This window comes from Uloborus diversus, chromosome 8 (assembly GCF_026930045.1).
Source record: "Uloborus diversus isolate 005 chromosome 8, Udiv.v.3.1, whole genome shotgun sequence".
In the NCBI taxonomy this organism is placed as follows: domain Eukaryota; kingdom Metazoa; phylum Arthropoda; class Arachnida; order Araneae; family Uloboridae; genus Uloborus; species Uloborus diversus.
In genome coordinates, this window is record NC_072738.1 from 32,783,295 (window position 1) to 32,804,089 (window position 20,795).

The following is a 20,795-nucleotide window of genomic DNA, read 5'->3' on the forward strand; positions in this document are numbered from 1 at the left end:
AACATACTTAAGAAACTTTACATACATTTACATAAGAATATATAAGACACTTTATGAGATATCACGGACGCAAAACGAGAAACCGGCACCTGAGAAAAAGAAGCTTAAACAGCTGTTGTAAACATAAATTTCTACGGGGATAGTTAACGCATTTTTACGATAACTTGAAAAGCGTTTTGCGTATGGTAATAAATAAGGTATTAAATTGTTCAGAATTAAGTTAAGCATAACATATATTTTTTCCAGAAAGTCGAAAATTTTGAATGTTAAGAGTCCTTAGACAGCTTAAGTAAAAGTAAAGGGTGATTTTTTTTTTTTTTTTTTTTTTTAGAGGTAGAGCACTTTAGGTTTAAATAAAACACAGTTAAATGTTCAAAAGAACAGTAATCCAACGTTATAAAGCACAAAAATTGCAAAATATTGCAAATGTAAATAATAAAAATACGCAATATTTTGCAATTTTTGTGCTTTATAACGTTGGATTACTGATCTTTTGAATTTTCAGCACAAAGGTATTTATTCGTTATTACAGTTAAATGTTGTTAATTGCCATGAATGTTGCTTTATTCGAAAGATGATTCTTTGCCATTTTTATTTAAATTTGATTTCCGGCATATGGTCACCTCGGCTGGCTCGGAGAAAGTCCTGTTGAAAAGTCCAATTTTCTCACTTTTTGCAGCAGTAGAGGCCGTATGTCAGTAATAAGGTGGCGAATTTTCTCTTTCAAGGCGTCAATCATCTGTGGCTTATCGGCGCAGACCAGAGACTCCAGATAGCCCACAAAAAGTAGTCCAACGGTGTTAAATCGCATGATCTTGAAGGCCAGTTCACGGGTCCATTACGCGAAATTATTCGTTTACCGAACGTTTCTTTCAATAAATCAATTGTGACACGCGCTGTGTGGCATGTTGCACCGCCTTGCTGTCTATTCATGATGAAATGGCAAACCGTACTGAACACAATGCAAGTGACAGCTATCAAAATGGCACACATATCAAACTGTGTTTCCAACTTGAAGTTCTATACCTCTAAAAAAAGCACCCTTTATTTGCCCTCGTCCGCCCGTTATCGAGATATAAGGTCTTAAAGTTAGCAGAAATTTCAAGAAAAGCGCCAAATTTAAACATTTGGCCAGATATTTATGGCGCAATTTCACCGTGGATATCCATCTACAAAACGTGTGAAATATCTATTCCATATTTCTCACTGAAACTCAGTAACTTTGGCCTTTCTTCTTAAAATTTCTGCATCTTTTTAGAGCTCATGTTTCGATTATGGGAATACGATGGGAAATTAGGCGTTCATAAACTTCTTTTAAAATGATCTTTCGACTGCTATGTATTTCATTTTTTTTTCATTATTGCACTTTTTGTGTTGTTCGTTGGTGAGAACGCTTTTCAGAATACCTATTTTGTTTCGCAGTTTTCGCTATTTTCAGAGCGTATTTTAAAATTGGCAAGATAATTGATAACGTAATTTCCATCTACAACAGCCAAAAAGCGATTTGTTTTTGACCAATCTGGCAAAACAAGTTTGTAAATGAACCAATTATCCTTTCGAATGTATGGTACACTTTGATTTGGATTACAGGAATCAGGGTACGTCATAATAGGGGCAACATGATAAGAAAAAATAATACATTTAAGCAAAGATTGGTGAGTTTTAAACCTAGATAAATTGTTTGCGCCCATACATACCGTTTATCAGAATTTTACAGGAAATGTCATCAATTCCATTCCGCTGGAATTTATCCATCGCACGTATACAATAAAATTTACAAAATCATAACTAAGGTTGAAGTGATACGATACATTAGGAATTTGAGTTATAAGTTGTTGTTTCTTTCTTTCTTTCTTTTTTTTTTTAGAATAGCTTATTCGTAATTTTGTTTTCTGTATTTTCATCAAATTTCTTTTTCTTTTTCTTGGGAGGGAGCGGCGTTTAAATTTTTTTTAATTATAGTGAGCTTGTTTCTTAAATTCTATTTTTTTATAATAGGGTGAGCGCAATTTTCATTTTTTTTCTAATCATATACCATGTTTTTATCTCATTCTTCCTAAATGACGATCTTTGGAGGTTAGTGAGCGTCAACGTGCAAGGTGTAAAATGTGTGTGTGGTGTGTGGGTGTGTGTGTCTTTTAATTATATTTTTACGTATGTTTTTGTGTATGTCTCAAACATTTTTGATTTTTTGAAACTTTCAAAAATTATTATTTTACGAATTAATATTGTTCAAAGTATTTCAAATAAATTTATTCAGGTAATATTCTACTAAACTGCTTTTTCTTTTTTTTTGAAATGACATGTTGCATAACTCTGTAGTTCCCATTGACCTTGAGTAATAAGATTTCAAAGTATTGCCGGCGCGTTAAAAAACAAAGCTTTTTAACGAAATTCAAAAATGAAATACTTATATTCATGAATGATACATTATTTTAAAATATATATGCAAGATGACGCTGTCAAAGAGTGAGATTTCTGGAAGTTTCAAGAAAATGCGAGATTGTCAAGTTGAGAGTGTTATTACATATTCTTTCTTCGATGATTTAAAATGAAATAACTTAAAAATCAATAATAAAATGGAGATGAAATACATTTTCTTTTACTTGAAACTTCGCACACGTAGCATACCTATCTAAAGAAAAAAATGGAAGAACCTTTTTTACGCTGTGCCCTACTGTGCAGATCCAACATGCGAAATTACCAACTTTGAAGTTACCGGTTTTTAAATTAACTCGTAACTCGTTAACAAAGAAAATAATCGACGTAAATAATATTCAACGTCGATTCAAATGGAAAATTAACAATTTTTTTGTTAACTAACCAACCATTCAATTTAAATTCAAGATTGGTTACAAGCGTACTAGGAGAGTCGTACAACACACGCGTCACATCGTTAGGATGTTGAAATTATATACAGCGGTTGCAAAACTTAATGACTGGTAGAAATGATAAAGGAAAAACTAATCAATCAACATTTAAACTAATTAGAATATATCCTGCAGGAAGACTGCATGTTCCACAAGAAAACACGGGCTGTTAGAAGAGGGCCGTGGTAGCCCGATCGGTAGAGTGTCGGATTCGGGGCCGGAGGGTCCTGAGTTCGAACCTTGATGGTCGAAGATCCACCGTCGTCATTAAAGGGGACTGGGCGACGTTAAATATGCTCGTGGTCTCAATGTCCTCCAAGTGAAACGATACCTCTGGGGGTGCTAGCACCAGGTAGCTATTAGATCCTGGTCTAGTTCTAAATTCTCATTAACTGTTCGATCCGGTGATGGTGCCGCCATCTATCGGTATAAAAAATAATGGAGGCAAGGCACTTAGTATGCAGTCCTCGACATAAATACAGTTGTAGTCAGTTGTGACTCGGAATCGAAATCGAATCTGTTAGAACTTCTTCAATGGGGAAGTTTTCGATTTTTCAATTTTATTTTTATATGATAGAGTAACATGTATGAACATCATAGGTGAAAATTTTTTTTGCGATACGATAAGTAGTTTTTTTTTAAATTAATTTTTAAAGTTCAAGCGCTTGTGAGGTCAAATGGCATAGGAAGTGACGTCAGGAGCTCTTCCGATAGGGGAGAAGCCGAAGGTCACGCATTCGACTTCGAAGACGAAACGTAAAAGGCTTATCTCATCGCATTTAACTCCTCGCGTTTCTGGAACATTAAATCTCTCATCCTCCCGGAAATATTCGAATATCATCATTGTGTTACTTGAGGAAGATTATTTAGATTGAGCTTTAACGAATCCGGTCTCCATAGTGTGTTCGAAAGGATTATTGAATTTCTAAAAAATAAAAATATCAGCGTGCTCAAAATGTCCCTAGCGAAAACAAGGGAGGCTCATATTCCTTGCATCCACATGGTCCCTGCATATTTTCTTTTCCAGTTTAAGTGATTACAATGTCCAATGAAATTGTCTTATGCCATCGTCATCATCAAATCTGAAGTTGAATCCGTGCTACTGTACAATACATAGTACAACGTTACATACGGTAAGATTATATTCTTAAGCGGGAATTGCATGTTGGTCTCACTTGATTAGAGATAAAGTAAATCAGCTTGTTTCAAACCTTATGAAAACCAACCAAAAAATATTGTTTATTATTAAATTTTAATTAAAAAAGTACTTGCCAAATATTTATTTAAGACATAATTTTTTAACACGAACAAGGTCTGCACGTTCAACTAGTATTACTCTAAATCCGTAATCACGCAGTCACTACTCTCCCTCCTTTAACCAAGCTCTCGATTATAAGCGAAACCAAGAGCACTTTCAAGAACGAATTTAATAACCATAAGTGTGACACACTCGAATGGTGTTTAACATACAAAAAGAAAACAGGAGAATAAAATGACTGGTAGATACAGACAACGATTTTTATTTAACCAAGAGTTTCGAACTTGAGCGTAGCGTGAGAGGAACATTTTTATTTGAATCCCAATGCTTACATCTTAATGCATAAAGCTGACAGAAACACTTGAAACTAATAGTTGACGGGCGCAAATACACCCCTAAATCCTTGTTTACCATTCCCCGTTTTTATGCGTCTATGAAAGTTGATACACATTTCTTAGCAATAAGAGATGAAACTGTAGTCGTTGGATGGAACAATTGAGTTGGCGGTGTATTTTATGTAATAAGAGATGCTTCAAGAGATTGATGTATTTTCACATTTTACTTTTAGCGTTACTACTTAATAATCCTGAAGATAATCACGCCCGTCATTTGGAACTTTTGCGGCGGGAGGGGGCAAAGGGCGCGTACATCTTTGTAAATTATACTCTAAAACGACCGAAACAATGTCTTCTTAAGTGTTTATGAAATTATTTCCAAAAGTCAGGGGACGATTTCCCATTTGACCCGCTAAATGCCTGATAATGATTACGTTCCACTTCACAGTTCATGGATTGTTTTTAAAATAATCAGTGAAATTGATAAAATTGAATAATTTATCATTCGTATAAGATTTCGGTCATAGTTAATAATCATCGGTAAGTGTATACAATCATCAGATTCTCATATCTACCGTAAGGTATGCACTTAATATATTTTAGTGGTATTTTAACTACCAGTAAAATTTTATGCGAAATGATGATATATATGAAAAAATGTGCATCATCAAAGCACGCCTTGCTTCCAACATTTTACCTCGTGAACAGTCCTCTGAGAATGCCGCTCAACGGGCTGAAGAGTAAGGATTATAATAAGGCTAAGACTGCCCCCGATTAGGGACGGATTCAAGCTTGAGTCCAGGTAAGGCAGCTATTTAAAGGGAGCTGACTCATCCGACATTTTGTTTCCAAAAGTGTCTTGAAACAAAATGGGTGCTTGTACAAACGCCTCGTTGCATGAAACTAGTGCCCAAGCTTTAGATGTGTTGCCTGATTGAAGTTTGATTATTTTATTCTGTAGATGAAGACGACTTAATCAATACAAATTAAAAACAAATAAGTTGTGAAAAATTGAGGTTCATTACAGTAAACATTTCTCGATAGATTTATGTTGAATTTGTGAACGAAGTTCTCTTTCTAGATTCACCATAAATGACATTTTACTCAACTTACCATCAGTTGTTCTTACGACATAGCAACCAACGAATACTATATCGTATTTATAAATACTAGAAAAAAGGTTGACTTCAAAGCTCTTTTGGAACCAAACTGTCGGCTAAGTCGGCCTGTCCATTTCCAGGGGTTCTGAGTCCAGGAGCTCCCAAACTGAGTACCACAAGGAGGGGTGTCACGAAATCCCCTGGGCGTGAATGCAAACATATGTATAGTGTACCCTCGTCTTACGCGGGGGACACGCTCCACGGAAATGCCACGCACTGCCTGTCCCTCACGAGAAAAGCTACCGCCGTAAAGTCTGAGCCCATCTACTGCCGTAGAAACGGACTTCGTTCATTTGCTGCAAGGGTTAGAGGGAGTATTTTTTGGCGCCATTTCGCCATCTGTGTCTCTCCTTTGTGCAATCGTACGGGTTTTTCCAGCACTAAGCTCCCCTTTTAAAAACGAGGAAAGCCTGGTTGCTATAGCATTAGACAGGCGCAGGCAATTCACTGGGGGCGTTTTTTGTGATGGACAGATAGTACATAAAAACCGCGCGACTAATTAATACTTAATAGTCCTGTTAAAATAAGGGTTAAGTTCCACAATTAGAAAAAAAACTTTATCCTCTTGATATATATATATATATATATATATATATATATATATATATATATATATATATATATATATATATATATATATATATATATATATATATATATATATATATATTATATATATATATATATATATATATATATATATATATATATATATATATATATTATATATATATATATATATATATATATATATATATATATATATATATATATATATATATATATATATATATATATATATATATATATATATATATATAATTAATAAGTTAAATGAGTACTCATTCCGATACACGCACAACGTGCATAATAAAAACATGACTCAACTTAGTATTTATACAAAAGAGCGGGATATGATAGTCTTTTCGCTGTCATTAATTATTTTTCTCTGTAGTTCTTTGTGGGCATTAACGCACCCATGATCACTCACGCCAATAATCTTCCTTCACTAACAGATCAGAGAGATCATTCGCCACTGTCAAGGAATAGCTCGAAGTTTTCAACGTGAAATATTTTTGGTTGGATGTCATTAATGTCGGTATTCTCGTTGGTTTCGTTCTCACTTTGTTCTGAAAGCTCTTCCTCCTGTGAGCTTTGATTTGTGTGAGTTTAGCAACGTTACTTCTAGAAAGAGCTCCAGAACCAATCGCAAAAAAATGTCTCCAGTGACTCAAGGTCGCTTATTAGCACGCCAAAATGCAGTTTATTGTGTGTTATCCAAAGTGAAGCGTTTCGATATTGAAAGTGTGGAAAATTTTATCTGTTTACAAATTACAATCCACGTAAAATTCAATGAAGGGATCTAATCTTAAACTGCGTACAAGCAAATCCGCGTGAAATAAAGACCTACTGTATTTAGAAAACCATGGCGTATCCACAAAAACACCCTTGAAAAATTCATGTATGTGGTGCTGCGACTTACCATGTTAAAATTAGCGTTGCTTTCTGATTTGTATGCACACTGTGGCTGAAAATTCTGCCTCCAATGAGCTACTGGCCCATGGAGATTCGATATCATGGCCTTCCTTTTATTGGCAGACGCTCTAATCATCCAAACCAATGGGCCACAATTTGAGGAGGCTATGCATTAAAGCGATGAGTAATAAAAAGACAGCAACTGAAGAGTAATTTCTTTGATTAATTTTCGTCAAAAATGGTAAAAAAAATTCTTCAAGTGCTCAAAAAAAAGATAAATAAATAAATAAATAAAACCACTCTTAAAATGTTCGAAAATACCAAGAATTTTTTTATTATTATTTTTTTTTTTAACTCAAACAATTTTGAGAAAAATTTAAGATCACGCAGCACGCGTGAACATATTAAGAATCGAATAGCAAACTCAAACTTTTTATCATCCTACATGCATTAAAACAAGTTGTTTCAAAAAATGTTATGATTTTTCTGTGTTTTTTTTTTCTGTTTTTTTTTTTTTTTTGGTGTGTGTGGGCGAGGAATGACACTGCAAACTACCGATCCCTGGTGTTACCAGAGCCAGGTAGGCGGTATACGTGTTTGTGGTACAACAATACCTACTGTATTTACCCTATTTGGATTTTCCTACTACAAACTAATGTCCATTTTAATAAGCAAATCAAACATAATCATATTTCAGTTACAAAAGTAGTTCCTGAGCGTTACTTTGAATTGAATTTTCCCGGTTGGGTTATTAATAATGCCGCTTGAAAATATAAATAAGACTTACCCTCAAGAAAAGATGTCCTTCTTATGGAAGGAACTTCGGATTAAAATATAATAATAATAATAATAATAATAATAATAATAATAATAATAATAATAATAATAATAATAATAATAATAATAATAATAATAATAAAACAGTTGACATGCCAATGGAAGCTTTAATTTTTTCTTTCAATGTTCCCTAACATACGGTATGCTTTAAAAATTCAATGCGCTTTACCTAGCACAACTCTGAACCGCAAAGCTAGACTAACGTAAATCGTATTATCACTATAAAGCAAGACAGCGTAAAAACATTTGTCCGGTTTCATATGAAGTTTGTGACTTGCGCTCTCATAACGTGGGTAAATAATTATATAGGACGTTATGCAGGGATGCCCCCTATAAGCAAGGGCCCCCCATCCCCTAAATTATACGATCACCCCTGAAACCAAAAGTCCCCTCCCCCCAAATCGTTAAAAATGCCCCTCAAAACAATCCTCCTAAAAATTTCAATGGCGCAGGATATTTAAAATTTCTTTATTCATTTTAAAGCGCTGGAAGAAGTTTCAATAGGGACAGTTCTGCACTTCAGGGTAATACTAAAGAAAGTCCCAAAACGACATTTTCGGATTATTACTGCATTGTTCGTATAATTATATTCTGCATTGTGTCATAACGCAAGGTTGCGCACCAGGGGGGGGGGGGGGGGGAGGCGGCTATTTTAAGTTTCGATTACACATGCTCTTTCCTAATTCCCCGTTTTTGGTCGTTATTAACGAAATGCATCACCCCCAACTCCCCTTCTTTATCTTTCAAATCGAATTAGGTAATCCTGTTTTCCTAATTTATCATTTGGAAAAATTCAAAAATTCGTCAATCATTCGTAGGAAACAATTTTTTTAATAATCTCTTTCCACATAATGTAAAGAAGAAAAAAAACTCTAATCTTTCATTAAACCTTTAGATGTCCTTATAAAAAAAATAGAAATCAATAAAATTGTAAATTCTGTTTTCAAAGATCAATTTTCCGAAAAAATTAAATGGGTGGAGTTTCTTCAGTGAGTCTTTAAATCCTTGTCCAATAAAATTGGCATTTTCTGTGTATCCTTCATCTAAAGAGCTTAGTTTTTGAAATTGAAGACCTTATTTCGTTATCGAAACTGATACTTTTACAGAAAAGTGTGTCAGCTCAGTATTTTTTTTTTTTTTTTTTTTTGAAGTTGTTTGATAGTGCGTCTGAGTAATATTTTGCTTAGAACGTTGGTTACGTACGTTTTTTGAGAAAGTTTATAATGAAGAAAAGAAAAATCTATTAAGATAAACTTCTGTACAACAAAAAATACTTTCTTTTTTTCTTTTTATGACTGTGTATTTTAAATAAAACTGCAGTAAGTAAAATATATTTTTAACTGCAATTATTTCTTGAACGTAATAGCGTTGAAATTCTTTCGATGTTTCCTACTTTTTAAAAAGAGAAGGTGTTTCTGTTTGGTTTCAATTTATATGTGCAATAGAAAAAGAAAAGAGAATGTTCTTTCGTTTTTTTTCTTTTTTTTTCCAACTTATAAAACTCGGGAAAAAAAATGTTTGTAGGATTTTTGTGAAAATAATAATCGAAAAATCGGTGAATTAAGTCTGGAGTTTAGGAGACATCAACAGTTTTTTCAAAATGTAAAAAAAGAAACGTAAATTCAAATTTTAATGCGTAGCAATACTGTCCTTGATACGAAAGCTATTTAATACTCATTCCGCAAACAGCAATCACAATCCGAGAACAGCCACCAGTTTGAAGATATTTACCAATCCTACTCCTGTTTGTGAAAATTGCAACACCTCGAAGGACCTTAGCGAGTGAGCTGAAAATTGCAGGAAATGTAAAGTTGGGCATGATATGCAAATGATTAGAATTGCAGAACGGTAGCGCATGCGTATGCTGAGCAACGCCCTCTGAACGGTGGATCGAATCGAATATAAATAGACGGCTGTAGCAAGGCGTGTATGATTATCAGTGTTTATATGCTAGAGTAAACGTTAACTGAATCTTTACTATGTCTCTTCGACGAACGAAAGCGAAATTTGAGCAAATTTCGGTGTTTGAACGAGGCAGAATCGTCGGTCTTCGTGAAGCTGGATTGTCTTATCGTGCAGTAGCCGCTCGTGTGCAGCGTAACAGCAGCACAATCAGGCGTGTTTGGAAGCAGTGGAAGGACGAGGGTCGGACAGCTCGAAATTCGTTAGTGGACCCTGAAATGTGACATCAGCTTGCGATGACAGAAACCTGGTGCGTATGGCGCTGACGGACCGCACAGATTCTTCTAGACAATTGGCAGCACAGTGTTCAATAGCTACAGGTGTTTCATTGTGTATTTCATCAGGGTCCCTAATCTGGGCAAGTCACTACTGTGATAGGAACAGGGGATCCTCGGGTGTGATGTGATGTGCTTCATCAATTCGGAGACGTCTACTGCAGCGTGGGCTGCGCACAAGGATCCCTTTATACAGGATTCCTGTCACGCAAAAACATCGGCTACAATGGGCCAATGTGCATAGGAGCTGGCGTGCTGATTGGCAGCAGGTCGTCTTTTCTGACGAATCCCGCTTCAATTTGTGGCACCATGATGGCCGAATTCGTGTCAGGCACTATGCCGGTGAACGGCACATTCCGGAGTGCCACAGTAGACGAACACCCGGAGTTATGGTATGGGGTGCCATAGCATATCATGGACGATCACAATTGCTACGAATTGTAGAAAATTTAAACAGTACTCGGTACATAAACGAAGTTTTACAGCCCCACGCTATTCCTTTCCTGCAAGGATTGCCAGGGGCTGTATTCCAGCTGGAAAATGCCCGTCCACATGTCGCCAGGACTGTCATGACTTGATTTGCAGCAGGTACAGCTTCTTCCTTGGCCTGCATATTCCCCGTATATGACACCGATTGAACATGTGTGGGATTTCGTTGGGCGGCGTCTCGCTCGTGATCCTAGTCCTGCTGCTTCGACAGACGAACTTTGGTTGCGCATACCAACAATATGGAATACTCTTCCGCAGGCAGATATTCAAACTTTGATTCACTCCGTGCCGAGTCGTGTAGCAGCTCTTATTGCGGCGCGTGGTGGCCACACAAAATACTAATTTCTATCTCTTTTTATTGTTTGTTTTGTTTGAAAATGTAATCATTTATTTGTACCATTACCGATCAACTGTGTATTAAATTTCATTCAACTATGATGCTTTCTTCATGGTGTTGCAATTTTCACAAACAGGAGTGTAGAATGAGAAGTTGTGTAAAAAGAGACCGAAATGTCCTTTTAATAATGCATAACAATACTGTACTGGAGTGTGACTGGAGAAGAAAACTGTTGACTCATTCCGCAAACAGCAATAACAATCCGAGAACAGCCACCAGTTTTGAAGATATTTGAGAATCCTATAGAATGATAAGTTGTGTAAAAAGATACGGAAACGTCCTTTTAATAATGCATAACAATACTGTTCTATATATACGAGAGCTGTTTAGTCATTCCGCAAGCAGTCAGGTGACAAAGAAAGAGTTTTGCAGAGTTTTTCTCGTAATTTCAATTCAAACTTGCTTTGATATTGTTTCCGAACGAAACATATTTTATTTATTCATTTATTTAGAATTTTTGACGAATACAACTATGCAAAATGTATATTTAATGACATTTTACATCTTTTTAATAAAATGAAGTTTTCACACGCCTTCTTCCGAATTTACGCAATAAAAACGTAACATTTTCAGCTTCAATTCTTAGATGTTAAAAATATCTCACCGTTTTTTTTAGCGCCATTATTTTGAGAAAACCTTTTCTGTTTTCAAAGGTATATAAAAGTCAAAAATCTTTTCTAAGGTCATAGTCGCAAACAAAGCTATTTAATGTTTTCACTGTAGACTTAAAAAAACAAGAAGAAATCTTTTCTCTTACTCGGCATTTCTTTCCCGAGCAATAAACAGCTGCTAGCAACAGTTTAGTGAAGAATTCTTTGAAAGCTATGGATCTGTGAAAGTTCAGCTGTGTTTAAAACTAGAGAAGCAAAAACCTCAAAAAGGAAAATACTTGGCGAAAGTAGTGTGGGGAAAAATAAAAATGTGAGATTCTTTCTGAAACTGTACTGATTTTAAAATATTTAGGTAATATAAAACTAAAAGGAAATTATATTTGCTTTTATTTCTGAGATATTAATGGGTCTAAAGACCATTAACTTTCAAAGTTTTCGATGTTTAGGAACAAAAATATATGATATGCATAATTTAACTTCGAACATATTTTGATATCTTATATATTAAAATACGATAAAACCTTTTCGACTTTTTGTGACTATCTTCTTAGAGATTTCTGTCAATAGCAGTTGTTTAAACCTCTTTTTCTTTTAGTCAGTTTTTCATTTACCACAAAATTTTGTTAAATATCTTTATGAAATTTTAAAAGCATGTTCATTTGGCTTATCTTTACGACTTGAACCTAAAGTTCACTAAAAAGTCAAATTAATTAATTAACTTATTTTTTAATTTTCCTCCAAAGTTTTGTTACGTATTGGTGCTCATTTTTGAAATTAAAAAGAAAGAAAATAACATTTAAATTTAGCAATAGCATAAAAAATAATGTTATTTAGCTGTAGCTTTCTATTCAATGAATAAAACATGTTCAAAAAAGTATAATGTCGTTGAACGTTTTAAGGACATATGTGTGTACTTCAAATACTGTGAAAACACTTATTTTTGCGAAATTGATGAAATCGGGGATTTCGAGAGCTGAAAATTTCGCAAATTCTATTTTCTAAGAAAATTTTATACGCAAAAAATATTTCGCGAGGTTTAAATTTTCACGATCATGACTAGCTCGCAAAAATCGCAATAACTAAAGCTTCGCGAAAATAAAAACTTATATAGTCGTCAAGGTTGATAGATGTTTCATAAGTTAAATGAATAATATGCCAAACAATGGTTTCACAACACGTTGTGGGAAGCATAACAAAACTTTATTCTACCAGAAGCTGATAACTTTGAAATTAAAGCACTTGACTCCAAACCCGATTATGCCCATTGAGTAAAACTAAAGTAATCTCGTTTGAAAACTAAATTAAGAGTAATTTTTCCAAGCAACTTTAATGCTCTACATTTCCGTTTTACAGAAAATGAATGAATTTATCGATTTCATTGAAGAAAATGGTAATTTTCTAAAAGTCTGATAACCCTCCAGGAAAAGAATATTGTTTCAAATTAAAGTTTTAAGTCTGGTCTTTCATTAATTTCAATTGCATTTGAAAAATGAAAATCGTTTTACGCCGTTTACATATTTAAGTTAGAATAAATATTTTTAAATACATACTCAATGAAATGTGTTAACTTACAGTCAGTTGCAGATACCTGCGTCGGAATATACAGGGTGGTTATAAAATAACGTGAGGTGTTCAGAGCCCTCTAGCAAGTGAAGTACCGGACGAAACATTGACAAATTTCATGAGCGTACATAGCAGACCATGGGATTTCGATTTCTGCAATTAAAAAAAAAAAAGTACCAAAAGTCACCACCAAGGGGAATTTTGGCGCTGCATAAGTGTATTACTTGCGAATACTGAAGATCTAAATGCCAAAAAATGCAGCACACATCAGTTTTTTTTTTTTTTTTTTTGCTACAAATGATTGTTGCTTACAAATGAGGTTCAATAAAACCAACAAGAAATTTCAATTTGAAACAAGAGAAGAATTTTACCAAAAGTCGTCAGGAAGAAATTTCGGCTCAGCAGCAAGGATTTCTTTCTGAATAATATTCATGTAAGACGGTGCACCACCCCATGTTGGGCTTTAGATACTGAGTGTATGGCGGCAACCTTTCTTTGATATCAGTTTTATTAGTCATGCATTTCCTACGGTATGAGGAGACCGTGGTCGCCCAATCTTTCACCTTGTGATTTTTAACCATGGGGATTTGGTAACGGTGTTGTGTATCTGCGACATGTTCCCGATATCTCAACTTTCAAAACTAGAAAAATGTTACAGGTAGGCGAAATTATAATTCCCCCCCCCCCCCCCCAGAGGTGTGGAAAATATTGTGCATTGTATGCAGTACCTGGAAAATCTTGATGTCGCACATATTGAACCTCATTTGTTGGTAAAAATCATATTGTATGAATAAAATTGATGCGTATTTTATCAGTTAGCTTTTAATCCTTCAATAGTCACAATAATACACCTTTTCAACGCCAAAATTTCCCCTGGTGGCGATTTTTGGTACTATTTTTTTTTTATTTCAGAAATCGAAATCCCACGGTGTATGCACATGAAATTTGGCAATGTTTCCTCCAATACTTCACTCGCTAGAGGGCTCTGAACACCTCACGTTATTTTATAACCACCCTGTATGACAATAGTTTAATTCTGTAGTTCTTTGAAATATAAAATTAAATGGTTCGTGAAAGAGCTTATATTATTTTAAATGCCGTAGGAATATTTCAGGGAAAAATATCAACACGTTACTATTATTTACACGCATACTTACATTAAAATACTTTTCACATATTTACAGGCTTAAATTTCTGAAGATATATCGCATAAAAGAAATATCTTTTACAGTTTGTACTTTACCAAATGCAATGTTCCACCAGAATTTAACACCCTCATTCATAGTTCTGCCATGAGCAGGTAAACGGCAGTATCTGCAGCAATGAGTTTTCGAGATATTTGAAGATCGCGTTTTTTATTCAATACTAAGAATAGGGGAATGTTGGAATTAGACATTTTTTTCGCGATTTTTTTTCAGTGGAAAACCAAATAAGCAAGCTTGTACAATAAAGCTAACGTACAATAGATGACAAAAATGAAAAAAAAAAATAAATAAAAATAAAAAATTACAGTTATTGCCCCTTACTTGCGGACGGAAGAGTTAACACTACATTAGCAAAGCTTGTTCACAAAGAGATGGCGGATGAACCGGAAGCTTAAAGGGGTATTCTAGTCTAGAAATTCAAAAAATAGATTTTTTTCGCTTCATATTCTCAACGTTTAGGCCTTTAAGAATAAGTTTCTAAGAGAATTTATGGAAATTCAAATTACTTTTGGAGTTACAGTTCATTTTGTGAAATTAAACTCTTTTGCTGAAATGAGACTGCAAACTTAGAACGCGTTTCTCTTGAAACTAGTTTTTTCGATACGGTTTACAAGATAGCTCAAGTTCTAGTGCACCGATTTACTTGAAATTTGGTACAAATATTCTTAGTACTATCATAATTGTCTCCACCCAGGGGTCTTCGTAATTTTTGATTTTTAGTACTTAAAAAAATACCAAAATTCAAACAAGGAGCCAAAACACAAACTTTTTTTTTTTCAAAAAGACACCATTTTTTGGAAAAAAAAAAATTATTTTTAAATTGGCTACCTCCAGACAATTCTACTTCCTTGTTTAACAAAAATTAACCTTCACTTTATGTTTCAGATCCCCTGCAGGATTGGAATCACGTCATCCCGGAGACCCCCCCTTTTTTAGAGCCCCCACTTTGCCAGCCTCCACCAACTACAATTGTGGATTTTTTTTCAACTATTATGCATTTTTTAACTTTTAAAGAATAAATAGAAAAACTCATAAAAATGGATAGTGAAAATAGCTACTGTTGTTTTTTCTATTACGCCCGTAAAATCACCTTAAAATCAAACCTCTAGACTAGACTCCCCTTGAACGAAATATTTTATTTGGTAGTAGGTATGATCGTCGAGATCAACCGAGCAGCAAAAACTTAACTTTTTGTGCGTTGTCGCTGATCTTACCTATTACAAAATGAAGTATTCCACTTCCATTTCATCTGCCTTCTCTCTGTGGCACAGGTAGACATGTCATTTATAAGGTAGAGATAAATTCCCAAGAGAAACATAGACGCCGAAAGATAGTTCAGAATAAGTTGAAAAGCAAGCATCGTAAATTTCAACTACAATTTATACATTTTGTGCAATTTTATAGTTTTTCCTCTTGATACATTTTCTTTCTCCCAACATGTGTCAACTACTAAAATAGTGTCAACTATCAGTGTGGATGTCAACCACTATTGGTTTTACCTTAATCATTCCGTCTAAAAGGTGTAGTGATCAGACCTTACATATCTAAACATCAAAGCGTAACTCGACCTTTAACTGACAAAATTTAAAGTGAAATATTTTTGAAGACATAAATCCACCGAAAATTCTTAGATTGAAATACACACACCCATATTTTCTATTCTCAGAAGACTCAGAAAGTTGTTCATCCTAGACAAAACCCTGCGCTCTGAGTCATAAAAACTTGGCGCTAAGGAAGCACGTATTTTTTTAGTTGTCCATATTCCTGGAAGAAAAAAATGTGATAAGCAAATACTTTCTTCTGAGTTCTTTCGCAGAAAGATGAAACTATGGAAACTAAAGATGGAAAAGCTTTTATCCCATGTTTTCAGGATGTTCTTGAGGATAATCCGTGGTTTGAATATGTAGCTTGAAGCTTTTTTGTTAGTATTTTTAAGCATAAGCTGTTCCGCAGAATGTTGTATTTGTTGTCGTTTGAATTTCTGCCTGTTTTGTGCTGCTGTTGAACGAAGTGTGTTTCCGGAAAAGTTTTTACTCAAATTGTTGTCTATAAATTTTCATTTTGCTCCCTCTGAATTTAATGTTAAGTAGATATTTTGTTAGGCAAGTATGTATCATTCATTTGGAAGAAGAGTGCCAAAATACGAAAAAATGAAATTTTACAGCAGAAGCGTTTGAAGTTGAATTCTTCAGGCAATTTGCATCAAGAAAAATACGTTTGCTGTGCGCTCTAGTGGTTAATATTAGAACAAGAAATCTGTCATTATTTTCCAAAAAAGATAACGTTCTTTGCAGGTCTTTAAGTGAAAAAAAAAATTAATAAAAATTTCATACTGCGGCGCTTTTTTTCCAAACGAGGAGAGCCAAAACAATATTTTTTTCCCACCTGACGAGTTTAGTTATTTTCCATACTTTAATTTTAATAGATAGCTTTAAGTGTAAAACTATCGTTTGAAGTAGTTACAACCAGTAGGTAGCCCTTTTTGAGTACTACAGCCAAATTCACTCTTTTCTATATTTTAATTTTTATACATAATTTTAAGTGCAAATATGTTGTTGGAAGTTGTTACACCAGTAGGTAGCCCTTTTTGAGTACTACATTCAAGTTCACTCTTTTCAATATTTCAATTTTTTTCACATAACTTTAAATATAAAACTATCGTTTGAAAAAGTTACAACCAGTAGGTAGCCCTTTTGAGTACTACAACCAAGTTCACTCTTTTCTATATTTTAATTTTTATACATAACTTTAAGAGCGAATATATCGTTGGAAGTTGTTACAACCAGTAGGTAGCCCTTTTTGAGTACTACATTCAAGTTCACTCTTTTCAATATTTCAAATATTTTCACATAACTTTAAATGTAAAACTATCGTTTGGAGTAGGTAGAACCAGTAGGTAGCCCTTTCTGAGTACAACAACCAAGTTCACTCTTGTAAGTTTTCTAATAGCATCTGTATGACAACGGAAGTGAATAATCCGGCATTCGTAATATTGACGATATTTAGCGATATTCCCATAATGAAATAGCCGTCGTAGCTTCGTAAAAGCCCTCCTTTTTTTTTAAAAGTAATATTCTCAAAGAAAAACAACTTTGATTTGTTTGCCGATTTTCGCTGCAGTGTTTTGAGAATATTTCTTTAGTTTACTCTGAGATGAAATAAAATTGCTTTAGGAGGATACACGCAGAGATTTCTGCATGGTCCTAGCAGTTGCAGGTATAAATAAGAATGGATGCATATGGACATTTTGTTCTAAATTTGTCTATATTTACTTTTTTGATCTAAAAAATTTGTTTGGGTACTTGTTCAAGCAGAATTTTAACTTAATGCGTTAAACATTTCTATTTGTGCACATAAAATACGCTTGCTTTTCATACGCATTAACAGTTTTATTGCTTTTGTATCTTTATGGTGCGATAGGTTACTTTTTGAATAAACGCTTTGAGCTATTATACACCAAAAATCTTCAGACACTTGTTGAGCACCGACACCTGTCTCCTTTTTAGAACACTTCGAAGCACTTTTTGGAACAGTTTTCAAAGCACTTTTGAGAAAATTTCTTTGATTCAGCATACTTTTTCAGTACTTGCAAAAACGCAATTAAGAACATTTTTGATCACTTTCGGAACCACTAACAGCACACTCTGCTTTTACCAGAAGATTTTGTTTTTAAATTTACAGCAATCTTAAGGGCAACTGTCTACCACCCCCGGGCAATGGACTGTCTTAAACCAGAGGCGATTATCCTTTTTAGCGGTATTCGTGCCACCTACTGACAGCGATTCATAGCAGAAAATTTATGGTGGTGTCCTACTGAGATATTCTATTGACTGGTTCATAAAGAAAACTATTGAAATTATACAAAAGAAAACAATGATTTCACAAGGGTGCTCAAATGTGTTCCCAATCCGTTCTCAAGTATGTCCCAAACCTGATCTCAAATGTGTTCCCCAGTTTAATTTTAACAAATGAGGAGTAGTTTATCAAAAGGGAACATATCAACTTTTTAGGAAAAAAAATCATTTCATGACATTTTCTAAACCTTTCAGATGTCCTTTATCAAACCACTAACACTCAAGAAGTCCAAACGTGGAAAATCCAATTATATTTAATAGTAAAGTGTGTCTTTTTGTTCACAAGGTAGCAAATCCGTCCTCTGCACGTTTTATTTTAAACAAAAGGGGACATATCCTGAAAGAATCTGTAGTACGAAGACTTTTAGATCCAAATGAACGCATGTCCAAAATACTCAAATTTTAATCCACTTCTTTTAAATTCATGTACTTCGATAAGAGAATATAAGAAGGTGAAAGATTAGAGTTTTGGTGAAATTGGAATTTTCAACATTCAGTTTTTCGTTCAAAAGGTCACATATCCAAAATTCAGATGACAATATCTCCTTGTTTTTTTACACAAACATTTCTTACTCTGAGCCATGATTTGCTGTGCTTTTGTGCTGAATTCTGTACCCAGAGAAGTTGATAAAACTATTTTGCTGTTACCCTAATTTGTTTTTCTCACCTCCTGAACATTTTTGGAAAATGGATATATTTTCTTTTGATAAATTAGTCCTCAAATATCCTATGCGGGCACATTCAGAACAGATTCGGAGTTCATTTTTACTGGGTGCCCACTAAAGTCCCTTGTCACCCTCTTAATTTTGTAGCGACTGCTGCTATCTTTATAAGCATGGTGTCTAGGTATAGTAAATCGGATATGCGCTAACAAATCAGACTGTTCACAGCACAACCTTGTAGAAAATTGCGGTGTTAACTTTCGTATTGCGAAAACCCAACCAGATAGGAGCAAAAAGTGAATTACAAAGGTGTAGAGCGTTATCTATTTAGAACAGAGGGACACCTAATTGAAACACACTGATGCGAAAAATAGAACGGATAAAACGAGCATTTGGTTTTCGCGATTTCACTTTAACGTCCCAGATTTACGTTCCTGACGTCACAAAATTTAGGGAGAAATGATAATCTTCCGGGTAAAACATGACACCGAAATGTTAAATAAAGGTATCTATATTGCTACATTTTGGTGTATTTTTTTCTGTCTCGGATCATTTTCTCCATCAGTTTAGAAAATCAGGGAAAAACTAATGCACATTTTAACGTTCTATGCTTTTCATTAATGTTTACAAGGTGTTTTTTCGTTTTTAATAGATGATGCTCTACAATTTTGTAAATCACGTTCTTACTCTAAATCAATCCGTATTCGAGATAAAACTTCTAACTCCGCAGTTTTAAACCAGGTGGCGCTGAGAGCTGTCTCATTTGGTAGTGCATATCCGATTTACAAAACCTAGGCACCACGTTTGCAAAAATATTAACCGCCGTTTCGAAGTTAAAAGGGTGACAAGGGATTTTAGTGAGCGCACTGTATGCACTTCATTTTCAATGGAGCACATTCAGAACGTATTTTAGTACACATTCTGGCAACTGGAACACGTAAGGAAAGGTAAGCTGGTGAACAATTTCAGCTTACCTTTCTTCTACGTTAGTCACTTCTCTCATGTTGCTTAGATAAATGGGGGAATTAAACTTGTTCTATTAAATATTTTAGTATTCAATGTACCAAATTCGCATTTTTGCGGAATTTATTATTTACTTGATTCAAATGAACAGAAAAAAAAGTGTAGTATCCTAAAAGATTCGTGAACCGTTGTATATAAATTTAAAGTTTCGAAGCAGAACTTTTCTGTAAAGCCATGGCAACAATTCACAAGAAGTCAACTGTAGAAAGCTTAATAGAGGCTATTAATCAAATAGGATTAGGATGTCATCGTGAGGGATTTAGCCTAAACTAGATGAGTTATTACAGCTATTATCCGCTTTACATACAGGATTAAACGTTTTATGGGACCATAACGGACCATGACTTAATGCAAATTTGCTTACAAAATGAAAAAATGTTGCAACTTCATCCGCAAAATAGGCACAAATTAACAAACAAGGGCTAAAACGTTTTGAAATTCAAATGTTTCTTAAAGCAATTGTACTTTCAATTATAATATCAGGTTCTGTTTATTTATTAATTTATTAAACTAATTCAAAATTAAAAAAAAAAAAAAAAAAACTTGCAACCCCCCGGGGTTAGACGTAATTTTGTACAAAACTTCAAGGCTGTAGGTGCCATGGGGTCTCCAGGACTCATCCCCGCTACAGACATCATTTCCTAGTTTTGCGTCGTTTCGTTTTTATTAATATATTGAGATAGCATTGCTTATATATATTTTTTGATAATTGCGGATGGTCAGATAGATACCATTGTAGATAGAGAAGCATACGTTTCTTGAGTTTACCATCCCCTCGCTTGCATGCGTAATACAGTACACATTGACAACTTATTGAA

General features: G+C 34.4%; 1 protein-coding gene across 1 annotated transcript in view; it reads left to right on the top strand.

Moving 5' to 3' along the window:
- The first annotated feature begins 5,120 nt into the window (after positions 1–5,120).
- Positions 5,121–20,795, top strand: part of LOC129228007 (BAI1-associated protein 3-like) — a 406,019-nt gene continuing 390,344 nt past the window's right edge. Inside the window, exon 1 of the mRNA XM_054862634.1 lies at positions 5,121–5,203. Coding sequence (XP_054718609.1) covers positions 5,121–5,203 — 83 coding nt within the window. The remainder of the gene's footprint in view (positions 5,204–20,795) is intronic.